Here is a 20,614-nt window from a genome sequence, read left to right as displayed (position 1 = left end):
TAAGGAGGAGGCTAGGGACAGGATGGGATCCTCCCCTCATGCCCTTACCTGCTCTGGCCCATTGAGTGAGATGCGGTGAGTGTCCCCACAGCTGGCAAACCCAAGCCTCTAGGGCCTCAGATAAAAGTCCACACATAGGGTCTGTTGCCTGCCAGAACTGCCATTATTAGCACAGCTGTGGCTTAAACTCATTCATTCATTCATTCATTCATTCCCCCATCTAATCCTGGCCCATCCAGATTCTTCTCCTAAGGACCCCTATCCTTACTGGAAATAAGATAGTGTTATCAGACAAGGAGGAGGAGCCGAGGGCTGTGGGAGAGGGGCAGACACTAAAACAGGGTCCTTGGGAACCCATTCAGAGCAGAGGGTGGGTAAGGGAGAAAATATGAACCAAAAGGACCCACTTGAACCTGGGAGCCAAAAACTAGAGATTTCTAGAGAAGCAGGGAGTGCTCAGGAGGCCCTCTTGACCTCTTTGGTCCTTTCCTGAGCCCTGAGGCGTCAAGGCTGGAAAAAGAGGTGGTGGAGCCTTAGACCTTGAAGGCCAGGCCAGTCTGGACTTTGAGAGCCCTGGGAGGCTGGTGAATATGTCACCATGCTGGGTAACCCATTAACCCTGGTTCACTCATTAAGACTCTGGTAGGTTCCCATTAGCTCCTCAGCCAGCTCTGGAAGTCAGGCAGAAGACAGAGGCCTTGGGAAGAAGGGAGTGTTGATAGGACACTGAGCGGGGTCTGGTGGAGCTAGGCTCTCTGTGTCCTTGTTCCTGGAGGAGTCTTCCTGTGCCAGTCTGGCCTGGGGGCAGGGAGGGGGAAGAGTTCAACCACTGTCCCAATGCCTTTCATCTCCTAATCATTCCTTCTGTACTGGCACCAGCAGCCCATAGTACTTCCAGGGCTTTGGCTAGACAGAGGCTCAAAGAGTCAGTCCAGGGGGAGGCTCAGTAGCCAACTCAGTTCCCCTGCAGAGAAATGGGCTCCCGGTGGCTTCCAAGGACCTTTCTGTCCCAACAACTTTGGGATTGTCCCACCTTTGTATCTAGAAAAATAAGGTATTAGGAAGGGTAAGGAGTATGCTGTGAGCACAGGAAACCAAAGACTAAGAGGGGGAGAGACCTGCCCAAAGCCACAGCAGGACACGGTGACCCATGACATGGGAGGATTATACAAACCACTTCCTGAAACTGGTAACTCATCGAAGCCTCCACCATGCCCCATCTCACTGTCAGGTCCAGGAAGCTGACTGCACCTGAGTGCCAGGAAGTGCAGGGCAAGGCTTGAGCCCCAGGTGGGCCACCACAGGGGCCAAGGCTGGTAGAACTGATAGGGCCATGATAACTGAACTACAGCCTCACTGTAAGTGAGCAAAGCAGGTGGATCCAGATGCAAGCTGCCCCTGCCCATGCTCCACAACTGCTGTGACACGATCTCATGAATATTTTATGTTTATACTTAGTAAACTGGTGGAATAAAACTGATTCTAAATTCACATATCATAATAGCTTAAGAATCACAGAATCTTATACCTGTTCTAATGGGGAGCTCACCACCTCTAAAGACAGCAATTCTTCCTACCATCAAGCCCCAATTTCTCTCTCTCTCTTTAAGGTACCAGGGATTGAACTCGGGCATTCGACCACTAAAACATATCCCCAGCCCTATTTTGTATTTTATTTAGAGACAGATTCTGACTGAGTTGCTTAGTGCCTCACTTTTGCTGAGGCTGGCTTTGAACTCACGATCCTCCTGCCTCAGCCCCCAAGCCGCTGGGATTACAGGCGTGAACGGTGGCCTGTCTCTTTGTAATGCCTTCTGTAGACTGCAAGAGTCAGCCTGCTTCTGTTGGGCCTGGCCTCAGATCCTGTCTACCATCTGAAGCCACAAAGCAGAGAAGCAGAGGCCAATGAACTCTATGGCTACCTGACCATAGCATCTCAGAGCCAGACAGATAACATTAAAGAGATGGAAGGAAGGTTCTAGCTCAATAAAGGGCAATACTCAGCGGGGCAGGGGGAAGGTAAGCACTCGCTAACTGTAGCATGGTAGAACTCTTGTGCCCTGAGGCACCATTTGCAGCATTCCCTATTATAGTACCCACCTTTGATGTGAGGACAGAGATGAGCTCAGTCAAGTGCATGGGCCTCCAGAATTGTCAGCTAGTTAATGCCTGCAAGCATCCAGCAGCAGTGCCGGCCTGGCACCTGGTAGAACAAATCCAACTTCCAAAACGCAGAGGCAAGACGACAGGGGAGTGGGCTCCAGAGTTCCCAGGTTCAAACCTGACCCCAGATACCTATGGCACATGATCTGGGCTCCCTTCCCCTTTCTGGCCTCAGGAAAGGAGTAAGTAGAAGAGCACTGGGCAGATTGGCTGAGAAGGCTGGGCTCAGACTATAAGAGGTATGTGCTACCTCCAAAGCCTCACAGAGGCTGGCCCAGCTCCAACACCAGGTCTGTCCCTGGCTGATGAGCGGCTTAGAACAGAGACCTAAAGTGCCTCCTTCCTGGCCATCCAGGGACATTGAACTCTCTCCAGGTGGCATTTATCACATCACCTGGTAATTATCTGCGGTGTCTGAGAGCTCCAGAAGGCTGGAGAGGAAAGGCAGAATCTTGTCCATGACCCAACCCCCACCCATTCACATGGCCCAGTCTCCAGAAAAGCCAAGCTACTCCTGTCTCATGGCCTTCTGGGTCACAGGCCAAGCCTGCCTGTCCACCAACCACTCCCCATGACCTCACTGATGCCCAAACTGCCCAACACTTTCCACAAACACCCTGTTTGGCTCACCAGGACTTCCAGAGCTCCCCACCTTTTCCACGGAGCTTCCTCTGCCTCCCTCACCTCTTGGATGCTGATCCAAGACTGAGCCCCTCTGGCTGATGTTTCAGACGCCCCAAGTCGACATGCCCCAACCTGAGCTAAACAATTGCCTTCCCCAGACCTCTACTGGCCACATGAGCCAGAGTCTAGCCTTGCAGCTACTCCTGCATCCTTACTGGTCCCTTTCAGTTGCTCCTCTCTATACATCCCCTCCCAGTCACTCCTGACCCCCTAGACCCTCCCAGGCTCCCCGCAATCACCTGGTGACTCTCATTCACAGGTCACAACCCTGATGCTATTTCCCTAATGTAGCACCAGTGCTCAGCATGCAAATCTGAGCATGTCCCTCCCCCATTGGAGAACCCTTCAAAGGCCCCCTTTGCCCTGCAGATAAATTCTTGCCTTGCTGGTGCCTGCCCATTCCTCTGCACTCAGTGCTCCCGCCAGGACTTTTTGCAGGCTACTGAAATGGCACTCTTCCTTTAGACTCTGACCTTAGCCCTCTGGAAGCCTTCCTTTGCCCCATCCCAGCTTCACCACTCTTTAAATTAGTTGTTACTGCCACCTACTTTGTCTGCCTTTAGTCTCTAGAGTATCTGCAGTACACACTGAATGGATGGATTTGGGCTGGGGAGAAGCTGGGTGGATTCCATATAAAGTTGAAGAAGAGGGACCATAGGTGTAGCTTGCCTAACATGTACAAAAGTCCTGGATTCAAACCCTATGCGCACGCACACACATATACACACCGTAGAAGATTTATTAGTAAAAAAGCTCACACATGCAGCTCTGCTGTGTGCCAGCTCTTTCTTCATTGCTTCTCTAATCCTATGACACCTCTGCCAAATGAACATTTCATTTTTTCCATTTTACAGATGGGGAAACTGAAGGTTCAAAGACTACTGTAAGTGAATTGAATAGTGGCTCCAACCACCCTCAACCCAAGTTCATGTCTACTTAGAAGCTCAAAATATGACCTTATTTTTTAAAAAATATTTATTTTTTAGGTGTAGATGGATAAAACACAATGCCTTTATTTTTTTTTCTATGTGGCGCTAAGGATCGAACCCAGGTCCTGCCCGTGTTAGGCGAGCGTTCTACCACTGAGCCACAATCCCAGGCCCAAAAATATGATCTTTTTTTTTTTAATAGAGAGAATTTTTTAATATTTATTTTTTAGTTTTCGGCGGACACAACATCTTTGTTTGTATGTGGTGCTGAGGTTCGAACCCGGGCCGCACACATGCCAGATGAGCGTGCTACCGCTTGAGCCACATCCCCAGCCCCCAAAATATGACCTTATTTAAAAATAATCTTTGGGGCTGTGGTTGTGGCTCAGTGGTAGAGTGCTTGCCTAGCATGTGTGAAGCATTGGGTTCAATCCTCCGAACCACACAAAAAGAAAGAAATAAAACAAAGGTATTGTGTCCATCTACAACCAAAAAATTTTAAAAATAAATAAATAAATAAAAATAATCTTTGCAGCCGGGCGCAGTGGTGCACGACTATTACCCCAGAGACTTGGGAGGCTGAGGTAGGAAGGCCAGCATGGACAAGTTAGTAAGATTCTCTCTCAAAATAACATAAAAAGGCCTGGGGGATGTGGCTCAGTAGTTAAGCTAGTTAAGCTCCCCTGGGTTCAATCCCTGGTACAAAAAAAAAAAAAAACAGTCTTTGCAGATGTCATTACCTAAAATGAGGTAATACTGGATTAGGGTAGTATTGCTAAATTCAGTAACAAGTGTCCTTAGAAGAAGGCCATGTGAAGTCAGGGAAGACAGCCATGTGATGATAGAGGCTGGGATTGGAGTGATTTGGGGTGATGCATTACACAAGGAATAACAAAAATTGGCAGAGACCATCAGAAGCTGGGAGAGGTAAGAAAAGATTTTCCACCAGGGCCTTTAGTGGAAACTTGGTTCTGCCTGATTTTAGGCTTCTACACTCCAGAACAGTGAAAGGATACATTTTTGTTGTTTTAAGCAACCAAGTTTGTGCTAATTTGTTATGGCAGCCACAGAAAACTAACAGAACTCCCTACCATGTCTGTGGTTACATACTAAACAAAGGACAATGGCTCAAGGGATTTGAATTCAGGTCTTGAACCTATACCTTGAACATCCCCCGCCCATGTTCTGCTGTGTCCTTCAGCCCCATGGCAATTCCTTGCCCTGCAGAAGACTGAGAACCCACCCCTGCAGGGCAAGCTCAGTGGACACTTTGTCTCCATAGAGTATCTAGATGCCTCCTTATTCCAAGTGAAGGTTCCAAAACCACTCTTGCATCTTCCTTGTCACAGCTTCCAGGAAGTTCTATGTCATCTGGCTACTTGCTGAGGTAACATCAGGCCTCAGTTGGCCTTCCTCCTTCTTGGTTTGGACTATCCCATCAGGTTAGTGGAGAAGGGGTCAAAAGGTGGGGCACGTCGAGTTCCAGACCCAGCTGCAGCCCTCCACTCCACCTGCTGGGTCACCCAGATCTTGGTCTCCTACCACTTCGACTGAGTCACCATAAGGGTAGTCAAGGGCTGGGGACACCCAAGGTGTGACTATCACCAATACCTGTCTCCTGGTAGGTCCCACATGGTGCTTCATATGCTCCATCAGGGACTAGGATCTGGCTATGTCCTTCCTATCTGACTCTGGGCCCCCAACTTGTATCTCACTGGCTTCCTAGGGGTGGTAGGGTTGTTCCAAAGAGCCCAGGTTAATCCCCTCAACTCTACATTAGCCCTAGGGGCTGAGAGGGCAACATTGAAGTCCCCCCTCCATCTCACAGGTCTCCACAAATCCTGCTTAACAGGAAAACTCCAGGGAGAGGGGCCAGTATCCTTCAGTTAAGTACACACGGAAGCTGGCGAGGTAGATGATGTCCCCATTACTGTGGGGACAGCCCTGTCTCTGGGGGCTCTTGTACAAGTCAGGCTAAGCCAGAAATAGTCCCCAAGAGACAACTTACCCAAGGTATCCCCCACAGCAGTGTAAGAGAGGCCCATCCAGGGATCTGGGCCCAGACACCAGCCTCCCTCCTTTCTTGGAAAAATGTCTTCCAGGAATCGCTCAGTCAGGAACATAGATGTGGGGCTAGGGGTGGTTCTGTGCTTTTCCCAAGACTCTCAGCTCTGGGCATCCTCACTATGCCCCCTGCCTATGTTGTCCCCATCCTGACACCCATACTCAGCCCTCCCTGTCCTCACCCCTCACCCCCACCTCAGTCTTCTCACACTCAAGGGGACAATGTCCAGGCCTGTCTCAGTCTCTGGAACCATATGATCAGGATCTGGGAGCCATCCAGTTCTGGCTCCAGCCCCGAGGGTGACAGGGAGGAGAAGGAGGGCTTACCTGGCTGCCAGCTTCTGGCAGGGGGTCTGAGAAGTCGCTGGGGCCCTGGGGCTGCTGCTTAAAGCTCTGGCCCCGTCACAGTGTCAATTCAGCAAAAGTGTCTTGGCCCTGAGGGAGGGCAGACTGGGCAGTCATGCAGGTTTGCCAAGGAGGAAACCTGCTGTGCCAAGGTAGCCCTAGGACAATACTGGCTGCAGAGGAGGGGGGGGGAGGGAGGCCTCTGGGTCCAGCTGACAGATGCCCAGGGAGAAGGGGGCCCAAGAATTGACCCAACAGGGGTTGGAGGAATCAGAGAGTGGTCAAGAGACTACAACATTCTGCTGTCCTCTGCCTTGTCTAAGGGACACACCCCTGGGGGTGTGTCCACAAAGCCTGGTACCCTACCCCCCACCCCAATCTCTAGGCAGGCAATGTTTGACCTAAAGGAAGAATCCTGATGGTGGGCCCTCACTATATGTCCTCAAATGCCTCCTACTCACTAGCCCAGCTAGGCACCCCAGCCTTACAAGCTGGACACATATCCCTTGCCTGTGAGAATGGAGGCTGGAGCCCAGGGCCACAAATGCCTCCCCCTCAGGTAATGTGAGGATCCCAGAGCTGGTGGTGGGGAGCATGGGAGAGCCGAGGAGGATGCCTGGTGGTGGTGGTGGTGGTGGGGCACTAGGCCTCCAATAGGGACTCCTGAGGGAGACCTTGGAGGTGGGAATCCCCCTGTAGCTCAAACCTAATCCTAGGAGGAGCCAGTGCCCCCTCCTCACACTTGAGCCCTGCCCCCTCCCCCTTGTCTAATAGGAATGCTGAAGCCAGGGGCAGATGCAGCCGGCCTGCTGCCAACCTGCCCATAATTGAGCTTACCAGTTAACCAGCACACCTCAGCCCATTCATCTCCCAGGCAGGGGAGGGCTCCTCCCAGTAGGCCCAGGCGTGCCCACCATCGCCAGCATGCAGGGACTGGCATGAAATTTTGTATGGATGCAGAGTGGAAGGTCAGATACAACTGCCATGCTGCAGAAGAGATTCCTGAAAGCAGGTGCTGACATTGTCTAATGCCGGCAGAAGGCACCCCCGCCCCGCTTGGAGCGTTCTTTGCGCGGTCAACGCTTTTATTTCCCTAGTCAGTACTCGGGCCAGAGGGTTGAGAGATGCCAAACGCCACCTCGTCCTGGCTAGGCTCAGCGTCTTCCCTGGCGGCCCTTGGGAAGAGCTCCAAGCGCCAGGTCCGACGCCGGCGGAGCCCTCCTGCTAGATCTCTGCCAAATGCAGGAGTCCCACCCCTCGTCCCCAGGCCGGGAGGCCAGGGCCCGGGCACGCAGCCTTGGATCGGAGCTCCCCACCCAGAGCATCCCAATCCGGCCGGGGCGGGACGAGGGCGGGGCGAGGGCGGTACGCAGACTGCCCGGCCTCCGGCTAGCCAGGCGCCCGCCGCGCGGCGGCCATGGGGGCGCGGCTAGGCCGGCGGGCAGGGCCCGAGGCGGGCTCCGAGGCCGAGGCAGCGGCGGGCGGCGGGCCCGCGCCCTACGAGCGCAGGGTGCGCTGGCTCCGCGAGATCCAGTCCACACTCCGCGAGCGGCGTCCGGAGCGCGCCCGGCAGCTGCTGCGCCTCCTGCGCCAGGCGAGAGAAGGAGCCGGCCAACCCGGGGCTGGTGGCAAGGGCGGGTCTGGGGGCTGGGGAGGGGCCGGGGCTGCGAGCTGTGGGCTGTGGGATGGTTTCGAGAGTATGGTGGAGTGCTGAGGCTGAGGTTCTTCTCTGAGCCAGAGCGCGCGGGCTAGAGTGAGGGCTGGGTGAGGCCGGAGGGCTGTGCAGAGGCGGGGGCCAGTGTGTCTGGAGCTCTGGGTTTTGAAGTCTGTTGTGTATATGTTGAAGATTGCCCCCAGCCTGGAACTAAGAGCCCACATTCATGCCTTGGCAGGAAAGGAGAAGGGCTGGATGGGGGTCTTCTATTGAAGGACAGTGGGAAGAGGGCAGGATGAGGTTAAGAACTGGACCTGGGAGGCAGGACCTGGGAGGTACAGCCCAGCTGATCTGCGGGTGCACCAGGAGACACCATGGCAGTGCAGACAAAGCCACAAGGCATGCATCACCCGTCCATCTAACAGGCAGTTTGTGCCCACTGAGTACACACATCTGACATCTGTACACAACAGTAACATATCCCGGTAGGTGGGGGTGGGGGATGGGAGCGCTGGTTCTCTAGCCCAAGATTTGGAGCCCTACTGTTGTCCTAGGAGACATGGATGCTGGTCCTAGCACCAGCCCTGGGCATGCTACTTACTACTTCCCAGTCTACCTTGTTTCCACCCCCTATAGCAGCTTCCACCACCACCTGCCCAATAAATGAGCTGAAATCAGTCATGAAGGTGTTTGGCTGACAGAAGGTAGATAAGTAAAGAAGGGGAAACGGATGCATGGAAATAAGTGGTGACCCAAAGGAGAGGGGGAGCCAGAGCCAGAGCCCAGGCTATTAGGCCTGTTCCTCCTCCCACCAAAGTTTCCTTTCTCCAGGCTCAGCAGTCTGGAATAGTGGAACTGGCCCTTTAAGAAGAGCTGTCCAGACCAGCAGAAGGCAGACTGCGGTCTGGGGCCCTGTCTGGGTCTGCCCAGACTTAACAGTCACCCTTTCCTCCATCAAAATCCTCCCTAGCTGGCATCTGTGGTTTGAACCATGTTGAAAATACAAAAAGCAGAGCAGCACCTAGTCAGCCAGACTGGCCAGAGGCAGAGATCACTGTCGGGGATGTCTTTAGGCATCAGCTGGGCATTTTCCCTTAAAAACATCAAGGAGGGAAGGATTGGTTCTCAGAGATCAGCTAGGTCACCCCCTTGTCTCCCAGAGGTTGGAATTTGAGGCCAACCAAGGGGTCTATCCTGCCCCCAGATCTGCAGGAACTGTTCCCCCCCATGGTACTACAGCACATGGGGGCTCCTGCCTAGCCTTTCTTCCTGGGCTAGGGACTTAATGCACAGGGTATGTTACTCTCTGGCTTGGGGAAGGCCCATGCAGAGACTGAAGGTCCTTCCTAGCTGTGCCTGCCCCATCAGCATCCTGTAAACGGACCCTCTGGAATGGTGTTCAGCCCCATATCAGGTCTATGGGAATAGACAGGAAAAGACCAAGAAATGAAGGCAGGAAGGCCAGGCGAGGGCCCTGACCATGGGATGTGATCAAAAAATAGAAGAGGAAGCTGGTAGGCCAGAGAAGGTGTGATGGCCAGGCACTGAGAGTTTTGAGACTCTGCAAACTGTAAGTCTGATGTCATGTGACTTCTAAAAGGTTTGATCATCTCCAAAGGGCTTATGGATCAAGCTCAGATGTATGTTTCATAGATTGGCCCTGCCAGCTGGAGGGATGTGGAAGATTGAGAACCCTGGGAGGAGATTTCTGAGAGGTAGACCTGAACCTGATGGGAGCAGTGGGGAAGAAGAAGCAGACCCACTAGGTGAGCTGGAGAAGAGAGGGCAAGGAAAGAGTGATGAGTGATTCCTGGAAAGGAGGGCATGGTTACCCTTCATACTAAGCTAAGGCACAGGATGTGAGGCCAATGTACACATCAAGTCTGAGATGCCTGTCACAACTGAGAAGGGAAAAAGGCCAACCTCAACAGGTAGCTGCAGCTTGGGAGATCTCAGAGACAGAAGGAAAGGCAAAGGGCCAGAAGGAAATGATGGGGGACATTTCCATTCACAGGTCATCAGAGGAATAGAATCCCCCTGACAGGCCCTAACCCCAGAGAAGGCAAGGTGTTCACAGCAAGACACTTTGCCTGCAGCAACTGGTCTGAGTAATCTGTTCATTACCTCCCTGGGGCACCCCATGTGCCACCCCTCTCCTCATCTAAAGGGTCCACCTGTCACCAGACACTTGGCTTTTGCTCCCTGGAGGTGGGGAGACATGGAAATTAACATGAGGGCCATCTGGCTGTCTGACCTGGAGAAAGGAGGCCCTGGTTCCTGGCTCATTCAACTACCTCTTCACCATCCTCAGGACCTGGGCCTTGAGGGGACCCTTCTCACAGACATCCTCTATAGGAATGTGGCTTTCCTCAACCTGGTGGATCCCATCTCCCATGACCTGCTTGTGAACCTGGCCCGGGACCTACAGTGCCCCAAGAAGGTGAGGTCAGAATGCATGGGCCATGGACTGGCAGTGTGGCTGACAGAGGCTAGGAGCCTGGGTCCTCATGTGGCTTGCTCTGTGGCCTTAGGTAGGTCACTCTCTCTCTCTCAGAACTGATGCCAGCTTCAGGGGCAAATGTGCTTTACCCAACCTGAAGATCATGCTTTTTCCCAAGTGACAGCACCTGTGATTCAGGCCTGGGAACCCTAGTTGAACAGAAGTTAAATGGAGACCCTGCAGAACACAAAATGTTCTGACAAACTCATTAAGAGAACTGGATTCCCAACCTTTAATTCCTGGGCCAGAAGAGGCCACCCTCGGCTGGAGCCTATTCATTGGTATCCATCCTACTTGGACACTCTTGGGGATAAATGTTCAGTGTCCCTCCCATAGCAGCAAGTCCCTTTTCATTCTAACTTGGATTCAACCACCTGCAACCTTCACACTCTGGGCCCTAATCTGACAACACCTTGCAGATGGTCTGCCATGATCATGGACACAGCCCCAAACTGTATGGCTGCAGCCAGCCACCAGCCCCTGGGCCCTGGTCACAGTGAATCTGCCATATGAAACAAATGTGTCCACTATAGGCTCTGCCAACCTGAACTCCCAAATCTGTATGCAATTGGCTAGCCCATAGTCATCACAGTAACTACCAGGGCTTGCTGTCACTGAGTCTGCCATATGCTCCTGAGGCTGTTAACAGAGGGATTGCATAAAAGAACGTTTCGGGTAGGTAGTGGAGCAGGCTCAGTACCAGCTTTGTGGAAAGCACACCGTGTATTCTGCCCTGAGCTAGGCCTTTGCGGGGGCCCAGTTAGGACTAAGAGAGAGCCAGGACGTGGTGCTGTAAAACATTAAACCCCCAGCCCTGTTAGCCCAGACCCAGGCCCCACGGGCGCAGTGTAGCTTGGATAATGAGAGGAAGAAGAACATGCTGACCTGGCTTGTTCCCATCCCCTGGGATTGGCGTCAGTGGAACAGGGCTCTCTTGAGGGGCCTGGCCTGGCCTCCCCCTGTGGCAAGTCCCCTGGGGGTGCTGAGGGTAGTCAGGCTGCCGGCTGATAGCCCGAACTGCTGGCCCTGGGCCTGAGGACAGGGAACAAGGGCCCATTGTCTGGGCTTCCTCCCGCCGGGCACTGCGGGCCTCGGACCAGCCTGTCCAGCTCCCAGCGGGCAGCCTCCCCTGGCTCTGTGCCAGGCCAAAGTCAGGGTGGGGGTGGGAGGGGCTCAGTCTCACCCTGATGATGCTGTCCCCCAACAGGATTATGAGCTCTGGAAGTCCTCGGACAAGATATGCCGGCAGCTCATTTACCACCTCACCCCTCACTCCAAGAGGCAGAGAGGGCCCAGCGTGCCCCGGAAGAAGACACAGAACTGGTAAGGGGAGCTCAGCCACAGCCCCTCCTCTTGTCCTTTCAGGGTCCCTTCCCAGGTTGACACCTAGTCTTCTATCACTGATAGCCTGGTGCTTGCAATCCCATTCTGTGGGTTCCTGTATTAAGGCCTCAACTCTGAAAGTCAATCTGGCCCGTGGCAAAAAAAAAGAAAAAAAAAACCCAATTGAAGATTCACTCTCCATGGAAATGCCTCCCATGCCCCCCAGGACGACCACCTCTTGCCATTCGCTTATCCCTTAATCCCTGGCCTGGTACAGGTCCTGGGGCTCTTTAGGTTCCCCTCCACCCAAGGTGATCTCATCAGGCATTAGGTAGATCTTCACAACAGGTAGGCAGATTCTGTGTCACAATTCCCATTTAACAGGGAAAGAAACTGGGGCTGGGAGAGGCAAAGCAGCTTGTCCTAGGCTATACCCTCTCTCATTACTCTGTAACTCTTGGGAATTCTTTACCAGTGCTGGGGTGCCCAAAGCTGAGGCCTCTACTCTGCTGTGGGGTCCCCGCCTTGGTCACTCCATCACAGCCTTGTGGTACAGACTCAACCTGGAACTGGCTGCAAGCACTCAGTCCTAGGGACCCAGAACCATAGCTAGGAGCTGACCCTGGCACATGTGTAGTGTTTGTTTTTCAGCCTTGTCCCACCTCAGGCCTGGTGGCCCAAGCTGAGCCCATTCCCTGCCATGGTACATAGGAGCCCTAGAAGCGTTCACTGCTCTCAGCCCCCTTGTCGGGCCCATCTGCCTAGTGGGCTAGGTGGGTACAAATGACAGAAGAGAGACCAAGGAGTGTGTAGGGGGACAGAGAAGTGCCTTCCTTAGTCTCTAAATACCCCTTTCAGCTTAAAATACAGTGAGTCTGGGAAGACTAGGGCAAGTTCTCACACCACAACCCCCCAGTACCTCCCCTCTTGCTACCTGGGGCCTGTCTCCTGTGTAATCTCCAAGAAATGATTATCTCATCCCCTTATAAGAAAGTTTTTGCTATCCCAAAGGACCCAATTCAGAGGGAGCCCAGAAAAAAAAAATTGAGCTCAGGAATCAGAGTGTCTTAATTTGGAGACCTGATCCCCATGGCCATAGGAAAGTTACTTAAACCTTTGAAAAAAGTGGGTCATCATTCTTAGCCCCTTGGGGATTGTAAAAATAAATGAGATAAGAGATATAACAGGTGTGGTGATGCTGGGCATGTGAAAAGGGTTTATCATAATAGTTCACACATGGAGCTTTATTGCCTTTGTATTTAATCCTCACAGCAAATCTTTTCACACTTTGTTCTGCCTGGCCCTGGGCCAGGGCTCATACTAAGTCTATCTCACCTACAACTCTCCCATAGCCTCAAGAGTGGCCTCCAGAAGACTCTGCTGGCAGGGGAGACGGTGGACCTATCAGGCATCCCGCTCTCAGTGCGAGATGTGCAGCACATAACACGCTACCTGGGCAGCCACGGGGCTGGGTTGTCAGTGCTGGACCTGAGCTTCACGGAGCTGAGTGATGAGCTTCTGCACCTGCTGCTGCCCAGCCTGTGGACACTGCCCTGCCTCACCCAGCTCCTGCTTAATGGCAACCGGCTGACACGGGCTGCTGCCCGGGAACTCACTGAAGCCATCAAGGATACCACCAAATTCCCCGCATTGGCCTGGGTGGACCTGGGCAACAACGTGGATGTGGCCTCCATGCCCCAGCCCCTATTAGTTGGCCTGCGCCGACGGTTGAGCCAGCGCACCTCACTGCCCACAATTTATGAGGGCATGGACCTTGATCCTGGGGACAGTGTGTCTGGGACCATTGCCATTACCTCTACCTGGGGCTCTGCAGCTGCTGAACCAGGGTCTGAACCCCAGAGCTGCTGTACTAGGTGATTCACCATCCACCAGGCTGAGGATGCTTTCAAGCACATGGGATAGCAAGTGGTGGAAGCCTAGGAGGTCCCATAAATTCCCAGAGAGACAGTGAAAATGCTCAACATGGGATTAATGGGATAGATGGAGAATATTCTTATAAGACACCAGATGGTTATCCCAGGCTGGAGTCTCAAGATTCTGTCAGTATGAGGGGCCCTGGCACCCACCACCCAGACTCCACAATAAAAGGTCATGCTCTTCCTCTCCTCTGCTTTTCTGCATCATGGACCTCAGGGTCACTGGGCACCAGCCCTGCTGCTGTGCTGCTGGGGAACTCCTATCTATCTGGCTGGGCCCCATGGATAGCAAGGTGCGGGCAGGTCATAATTCCAACGGTGTGGGATGGGGAGTTAGAGGAGACCCTCACATCTGGGTAAGGTTTGGACTATGTAAATAAGGGATCAGAGAAGCAGGTTGGAACCCAGGAGGGACAGAGTTCTGAATGGAGCCCCACACCAAGCTCATTCCTGAGTCCAGACTACCATCAGGGACTCTTGAACTGGGGACAAGAATGCACTGACCAGAGGCAGGGGCCACAGCAGACTTGAGAAGGGAGGGCTTCATGCTCATCTCCCCCACCCCCAGGCCTCCTGTGTTTGTTGAGTGGTCAACTCACCAGAATTAGGAGACGTATCTGGCCAGAGATAAAGAGTTGTGTGTTCCCTCCAGGCTTTAGGGGCATCCCACAGAGTGTATACAGTGGGTGGAGGTGGACACAGCCACTAGCAAGGGATTTGGGGACAGAGCAACCCTAAGGCTGCCCCTATAAAGAGACTATTTATCTTCTTCCTCAAGAACCATGGGGGCAGGCTCCCAACCAGGAGCCTAATGCCATGGTCGCCATCATTGTGGGAATTCAGGTCAGCAGACAGGCAAGTCAGGTGAGATGTCCAGGGGAAACTGAGGACCCAAGTGGAGAAGTCCATGGTGTAAGGCCCCTGTCCTGAGCCAGGATATAAGGTCTATGCACAGTGTGATCCTGCTGGATGAGGAGAGATCCTGGGACAAACAGAAGCCCCAGGAAAAATGATAAGGGAGGGAACCCCTTGGACCTGTCATTTTTGTCTACCATCTCTGACCTTCCCCTCACATCTCTGACCCCCATCCCCAGGGGACTGTGAATGGCACATCCATCCCTAGTGGAACATGGATTCCAGCACATCCCCAAGCCATCTGGATGCATAACTGCCTCTAGGCCATACTGGTGGGGAGGACAGGGTCATGTCAGGTCCCAGGGCTGGGAGAGAGAGCAAGGAATGAAATTTCCCCTAAAGCCCCACTGGTCTCAATACTTTCAAGTAACTCCTTTATTGGAAGGCTGTGGGAAGGGCACAAGGTCCAGCCTCACTCTGTTACTAATTTTAATAGCTTTCAGTGTATAGGCCTTTTGTTTGATTAATTAAATTTATTCCTCATTATTTTGTTTATTTTTTGTAGCTGCTGGCCAGGCCCTTCCCCTCTCTGGGCCTCTGGTTTCGACTTTCTCCCCTCTGTTAAATAGGGCTTACTGCCCCTCGCCTTTCCCAGCTCTCAACCCTCCATCCCAAGGTCCCGATGCCCTTCTTGTTTTAGACATAGGCCTGCCCAGGGCTCAGAGCCACGGAAGTGTTTCTCTGTGCATCCACTCAGGAGAAGGGTGTTCAGGCTCCCTAGAACCAGGCAAAGTGGAGAAGAAGGTAGACCAGTGGAAAGAAGGAAGGGAAGGCCAGTCTTAGGCCCAGCAGGCTGAGGAACCCATCACATGCACATGCATCTGAGCTCTCTGAAAATTCCTTGTTGGGGAAAGGCTAGGCTTTCTACATTCCTCCTGTCGTCCTCGCTCCCTGCCCACTACTGGTCCAAAGCCAGCCCACGAACCTTTGGATGTCACTGCTCAGAGAGATTCCTGCCAAGGTGGGAGAGGACCAGAGCCAGGTGTCCTCAACAAGCTCCTGGAGAATCTGGGTGGCAGCAGATGGTCTCAATCTCTTCGCCTTTTGGTTGGAGAAACTCAATGCAGAAGCTGAGCCAGATTCTGAGACAGCTCTGGAGACATGGACAAGGGTGGCCTCCCCTGTGAAAGTGTTCACAGTCCTTCACAGGCTCCTTATGACCACCAGCAAGGACACTCCACAGGCAGGGACACAGAGATCTGGGAAGCAAGGGCTTGTGCCTTGTTTTAGTCCATTTTGTTCTGATAACTGAATACCACAGCCTGGATAATTTATAAACAATAGTTTATTTGACTCATGGTTCTGGAGCCTGAAAAGTTGAAGATCGAAGAGCTGCATCTGGTGAGGGCTTTCCTGCTGTGTCATAACACAACAGAAGGTATCATATGGCAAGAGAGCACTTGCGAGCACAAAGGGGTCCAAAGTCACCTTTATAACAACCCACTATGGCAATAATGACATTAATTCATTTATGAAGGTCCTTATGACCTAATTGTCTTTTAAAATTCTCACCACTAAACACTGCTACATTGGGAATTGAGTGGACTTTGGAGGACACGGTTAAACCACAGTGTGCCTCACACAGCTTGATGAAGCACAAAGCACTGGCCAGGACAGCTGAAGCCTGAGCTCCAGACAGAGGAAGACAGTGTGCCTTACTCAGGCCATTTTGGAGGCAAACAGGCCTAGGCTTTGTCCCATTCCCATCACTCCCTAGCAGTATGGTACTTTCAGAGTCTGTTCCCTCATTGTGGGAACTAGGTATAAAAATCTTTCCTTGTCTCCTGGGGTCAGGGTGACATGAGGTATGGAAAGCATCTACCAAGTTGGGGGTGTGGGAAGGTATGCTGCAACATCATCGTCAGGGCTTCCTCCCAGGCTCTATGGGTGGCAATGGCAGGAGCCCAAACCTTTGGCACTAAGCAGAATTGAATCTATTTATTTATTGGTGCTGGGAATTGAACCCAGGCCCTTATATGCATGCCAGGCGAGTGCTCTCCACTGAGATACATCTCCAGCTCCCCGCTTACTTATTTAACAAGCATCTTCATAGCCTTTTTATGAGCCTGTTAATAGTTCTGATTGCTTTACACTCCTATAGTTTTTCTTGCACTTTAAGGAAGTAGGTGCTATTACTGTTAGGTGCAGGACAGGCTGAATAAGTTGTCTGCAGGGCATGCCAAACAAAGTTAGCTGGAGGATGACCTAACCACTCAAACCCTCTGTCTGGTTCTTTATCACCTGTTTGCTTCAAGCCCAAACGCCCAAGCCCCCACTCAAGGCTGAACACTCAACCCCCTGCTCAAGGCTGAACACTTAACCCCACCTTGTACCAACAAGGGAGCTTGCAGACCCAGAGACCTCATTAGATTTGGGCTATAAAAACTCCCTCCTTCCGGGCCCCTCTCTCTCTTGCTCTCTCTCTCTCCTCTTTCTCTCTTTTCTCCTCTGTTGCACTGCTGCAATAAAAATCTCTTGGTCTCTCTGAGTGTTGTGGTCAATTTCCTTTCAATTACCATTTCTGTTTTGTTTAGTTTGGGTGGGGGTGGGAGGCGGGTGAGTTTGCTGAGGCAAGAATAAGTTAAATGACTTGTGCAAGTTCACAGAACTAGCAACTGGAGGAGCCAACACATGAGTCCAGGTAACCTGGTTTTAGTCTGTTAATCCCTGCACAAGCCTGCTTCTCCTGCAGATAGCTTAGAGGTCATTGCCAAGGATGGTCACCTCAGGAGTCATCTAAACTGAGTGCCTTCCAAAGAGGCCAGTGGACGCAGGAAGAAGAGTAGAGATAGGAAATGTACTATTTTTTTTTTTTCTTCAGTGTTGAGGATCAAACCCAGGGCCTCATGCACATGCTAAGCAAGTTCTCCACCACTGAGCTCTATCTCTAGCCCTTTTTAAATTTTGAGACAGGGTCTAAATTAGGCGCAAACTTGCAGTCCTCCTGCCTCAGCTTCCCGAGTAGCTGGGATTCCAAGCATGTGCCACCATGCTCAGCAAAAGAACAAAACAGTTTTTAATTTTGGTAAAGTTCAGTGTATCAGTTTGGTATTCTATAGATGGTACTTTTCGTGTCATGTCTAATTCTTTGCCTAACCTAAGATCCCAAAGACTTTTTCCTATTTCTTCTACAAGTTTTACAGTTTTAGGTTTTATGTTAAGATCTATGATCCATTCTGAATTGTTTTTTATATAGTATGAGGCATAGATTCAAGTTTTGGTTTGTTTATTGCACATGGATGTGTATTTGCTCTAGCACATTTGTTTTTTTAAAATATTTACTTTTCAGTTATAGCTGGACACAATGTCTTTATTTTTATATAGTGCTGAGGATCGAACCCGGTATGGTAGGCGAGTGCTCTGCCTCTGAGCCACAACCCCAGCCCCTGCTCTAGCACATTTTGTTGAAAACGCTTTCATTCTTCAATGCATTAGCTCAGTGCTTTTGAAAAGTTTGCTTTCAGACTTTATTGTTCCTTTGATCTATTTTTCTATCATGTTGTTTTGATTACTATAGCTTTTACTGGGAATTGAACCCAGAGGCCCTCTACTACTGAGCTCCACTCAGTAGTATTTTGAGATAGGGTCTTGATAAATTGCCCAGGTTGGCCTTGAACTAGTGATCTTCCTGCCTCTGCTTCCCAAATCACTGGGATTACAGGCACGTGTCACCACACATGGCTAGCTTTAGAACTCTTGAAATCATGAAGTATTATCTAACTTTATAATTCTTCTCATGAGTTGTTTTGTTACCACAGATGCTTTGCATTACCATATAAATTTTAGATTCATTTTGTTAATTTCTACCAAAAAAAGTGTAGGGAGATTTTGATTGTGATTACATCATAATTATATATCAGTTTGGAGAGAATTGACATTTTATCAATGCTGTCTTGTGGCACACGAACAAGGTATACATCTCCATTTACTTAAAATTTACTTTTCTCAGCAGAATGTTGTCATTTTCAGTGCACAGACCTCTTCAATTTTTTATCAGATTTGTCTCCAAGTTTTCATATATTTGGTGCTATCGTAAATGGTATTTTTATTTGAATTTTAAATTGTTTGTTGCTAGCATATATAAATACAACTCATTTTTAATAGTCTTATTGAGTTCTAATTCACAAGTAGTTTACCCATTTGAAGTATACAGTGGTTTTTAGTATTTTCATAGATAGGTACAACCATCACAATTGATATTTTTATATTTGTGTATTTTGTATATTAGATTGTATCCTTCAGTCTTACTAAGTCAACTTATTAAATGTTCTAACTTTTTTGTCGATCTCATCAGATTTTCAGCTTAGATGATTATGTCATAGAGAAAGAGACAGATATTTCCTTTATTCTGGGGGTGGGGTACCAGGGATTGAACTCAGGGGCACTCAACCACTGAACCACATCCCCAGCCCTATTTTGTATTTTATTTAGAGACAGGTCTCATTGAGTTGCTTAGTGCTCCACTGTTGCTGAGGCTGGCTTTGAACTCATGATTCTCCTGTTTCAGCCTCCCAAGCCACTGGGTTTACTGGAGTGTGCCACTGCAGATAATTACTTTTCATTTCCAATTTGGATATCTTTTCTTTTCCATGCCCAGTTGCACTGACTAGTCTCTAACACAATGTCAAATGGAAGTACTGAGGGTAGACAGCCCTTTCCTGTTCTGATATTTCGCGGGGGAAAGCATTCAGTCTTTCATCATTAAATATGCTATTAGCTGTAGATTTTCCATAGATGCCTTTTATCAGGTTGAGGATTTTCTCATTTATTCCTAATCTGCTTTGTCATTGTCGTTTTGAGATGGGGTTTGCTATGCTGCCACGGCTGATCTTGAACTCATGAGTCCATGTGATTATTCCACCTTGGCCTTCAAGTAAGTAACAGGGACTACAGGCATGTACCATCATGTCTAGGTGTTTTATTCATTTTTGAAATCAGGAATTGATATTAGAATTTGTCAAATATTTTTTCTGCATATATCATATGCATTTGATCATATGGTTCTTTTTTTTTATAATTACTCTTTTTTTTTAATATTTATTTTTTAGTTTTTCGGCGGACACAACATCTTTGTTTGTGGTGCTGAGGATTGAACCCGGGCCACATTTTAACCATTTTGAAATGTACAGTTCAGTGGTTTTTATGTATTCACAATGTGTGCAACCCTTATCACTGAACTATTACTAAATATTTTCATTACCTCAAAGGAAACCCTATATTCATCATGCAGGCAAACCCTATTTTCCCTTCCCTTCATTCTCTGGCAACCATTTATCTGCTATCTTTATTAAAATTTGTCTATTCTGAATACTTTAAGTAAATGGAATCATATAACATCTTGCCTTTTGTGTTTGGCTGCTTCCACTAAACATATTTTCAAAGGTCATCTATGTTGTATTTTACATCTTTTATTTACCATTCATGAGTTGATGGATATATGACCATTGGCTTAACTCCTGTCATTTTAGAGTTTATATTATGTACTTTTATTTATTTATTTTTCTTTTGGTTCTGAGGAAATAACCCAGGAGCACTTTACCACTGAACTACATCTCTATCTTTTTCATTTTGCACAGGGTCTTGCTAAAATTGCTGAGACTGACCTCAAACTTGTGACCTCCTGTTTCACAGGCATGCACTTCCACATGCCCAACCTATATACTTTAGCTTACTATAGTTTATCTTCAAGTGATATTGAATCTTATAGTAGTGTACACTCCTTGCTCCCCTCCTGGTCTCTATAATATTATCACACATTTTACTTTTACATATGCTATAAACTCTAATAGTAATCTTAATTCTTTTGTGTAAATCAAGATTTCCACCTGATTTAAATTCTCTTCTGCCTGAAGGATGCCCTTTAGTGTTTTCTGTATGGTAATTATCTTGGAGATAATTTTTTTAAGACTTTGTATTTCTGAAAAGGTCTTTAACTTTTTTTTTTTTTTTTGGTGCCAGGGATTGAACCCGAGTAGTAGTACTTAACTACTAAGCCATATCCCCAGCCCTTTTTATTTTTATTTTGAGGCAGGGTCTCAGTAAATTGCTTAGAGACTCATCAAGTTGCTAAAGCTGGCCTTGAACCTATGATCCTCTTGTG

At 49.7% G+C, this 20,614-nt stretch overlaps 1 protein-coding gene across 1 annotated transcript; it reads left to right on the top strand.

Moving 5' to 3' along the window:
• The first annotated feature begins 7,602 nt into the window (after positions 1–7,602).
• Lrrc75b (leucine rich repeat containing 75B) lies at positions 7,603–13,789 on the top strand. The gene is made up of 4 exons (XM_071617516.1): positions 7,603–7,779; positions 10,151–10,279; positions 11,547–11,662; positions 13,015–13,789. The coding sequence occupies exons 1-4, from the start codon at positions 7,603–7,605 to the stop codon at positions 13,538–13,540; spliced, it is 948 nt and encodes a 315-aa protein (XP_071473617.1). The 3' UTR covers positions 13,541–13,789.
• The last annotated feature ends 6,825 nt before the right edge of the window (positions 13,790–20,614 follow it).

The sequence above is a fragment of the Marmota flaviventris genome, chromosome 1, assembly GCF_047511675.1.
Source record: "Marmota flaviventris isolate mMarFla1 chromosome 1, mMarFla1.hap1, whole genome shotgun sequence".
NCBI lineage: Eukaryota > Metazoa > Chordata > Mammalia > Rodentia > Sciuridae > Marmota > Marmota flaviventris.
This window is presented reverse-complemented; position numbering and strand designations above follow the sequence as displayed.

What these genes read in the sequence shown, in the direction of transcription:
- Lrrc75b (XM_071617516.1), top strand. Translation starts at nt 7,603, where the DNA reads ATGGGGGCGCGGCTAGGCCGGCGGGCAGGGCCCGAGGCGGGCTCCGAG. An exon ending in TGCTGCGCCTCCTGCGCCAG is followed by an intron (nt 7,780 to 10,150) that starts GCGAGAGAAGGA and finishes CACCATCCTCAG; the next exon opens with GACCTGGGCCTTGAGGGGAC. An exon ending in ACCTACAGTGCCCCAAGAAG is followed by an intron (nt 10,280 to 11,546) that starts GTGAGGTCAGAA and finishes GTCCCCCAACAG; the next exon opens with GATTATGAGCTCTGGAAGTC.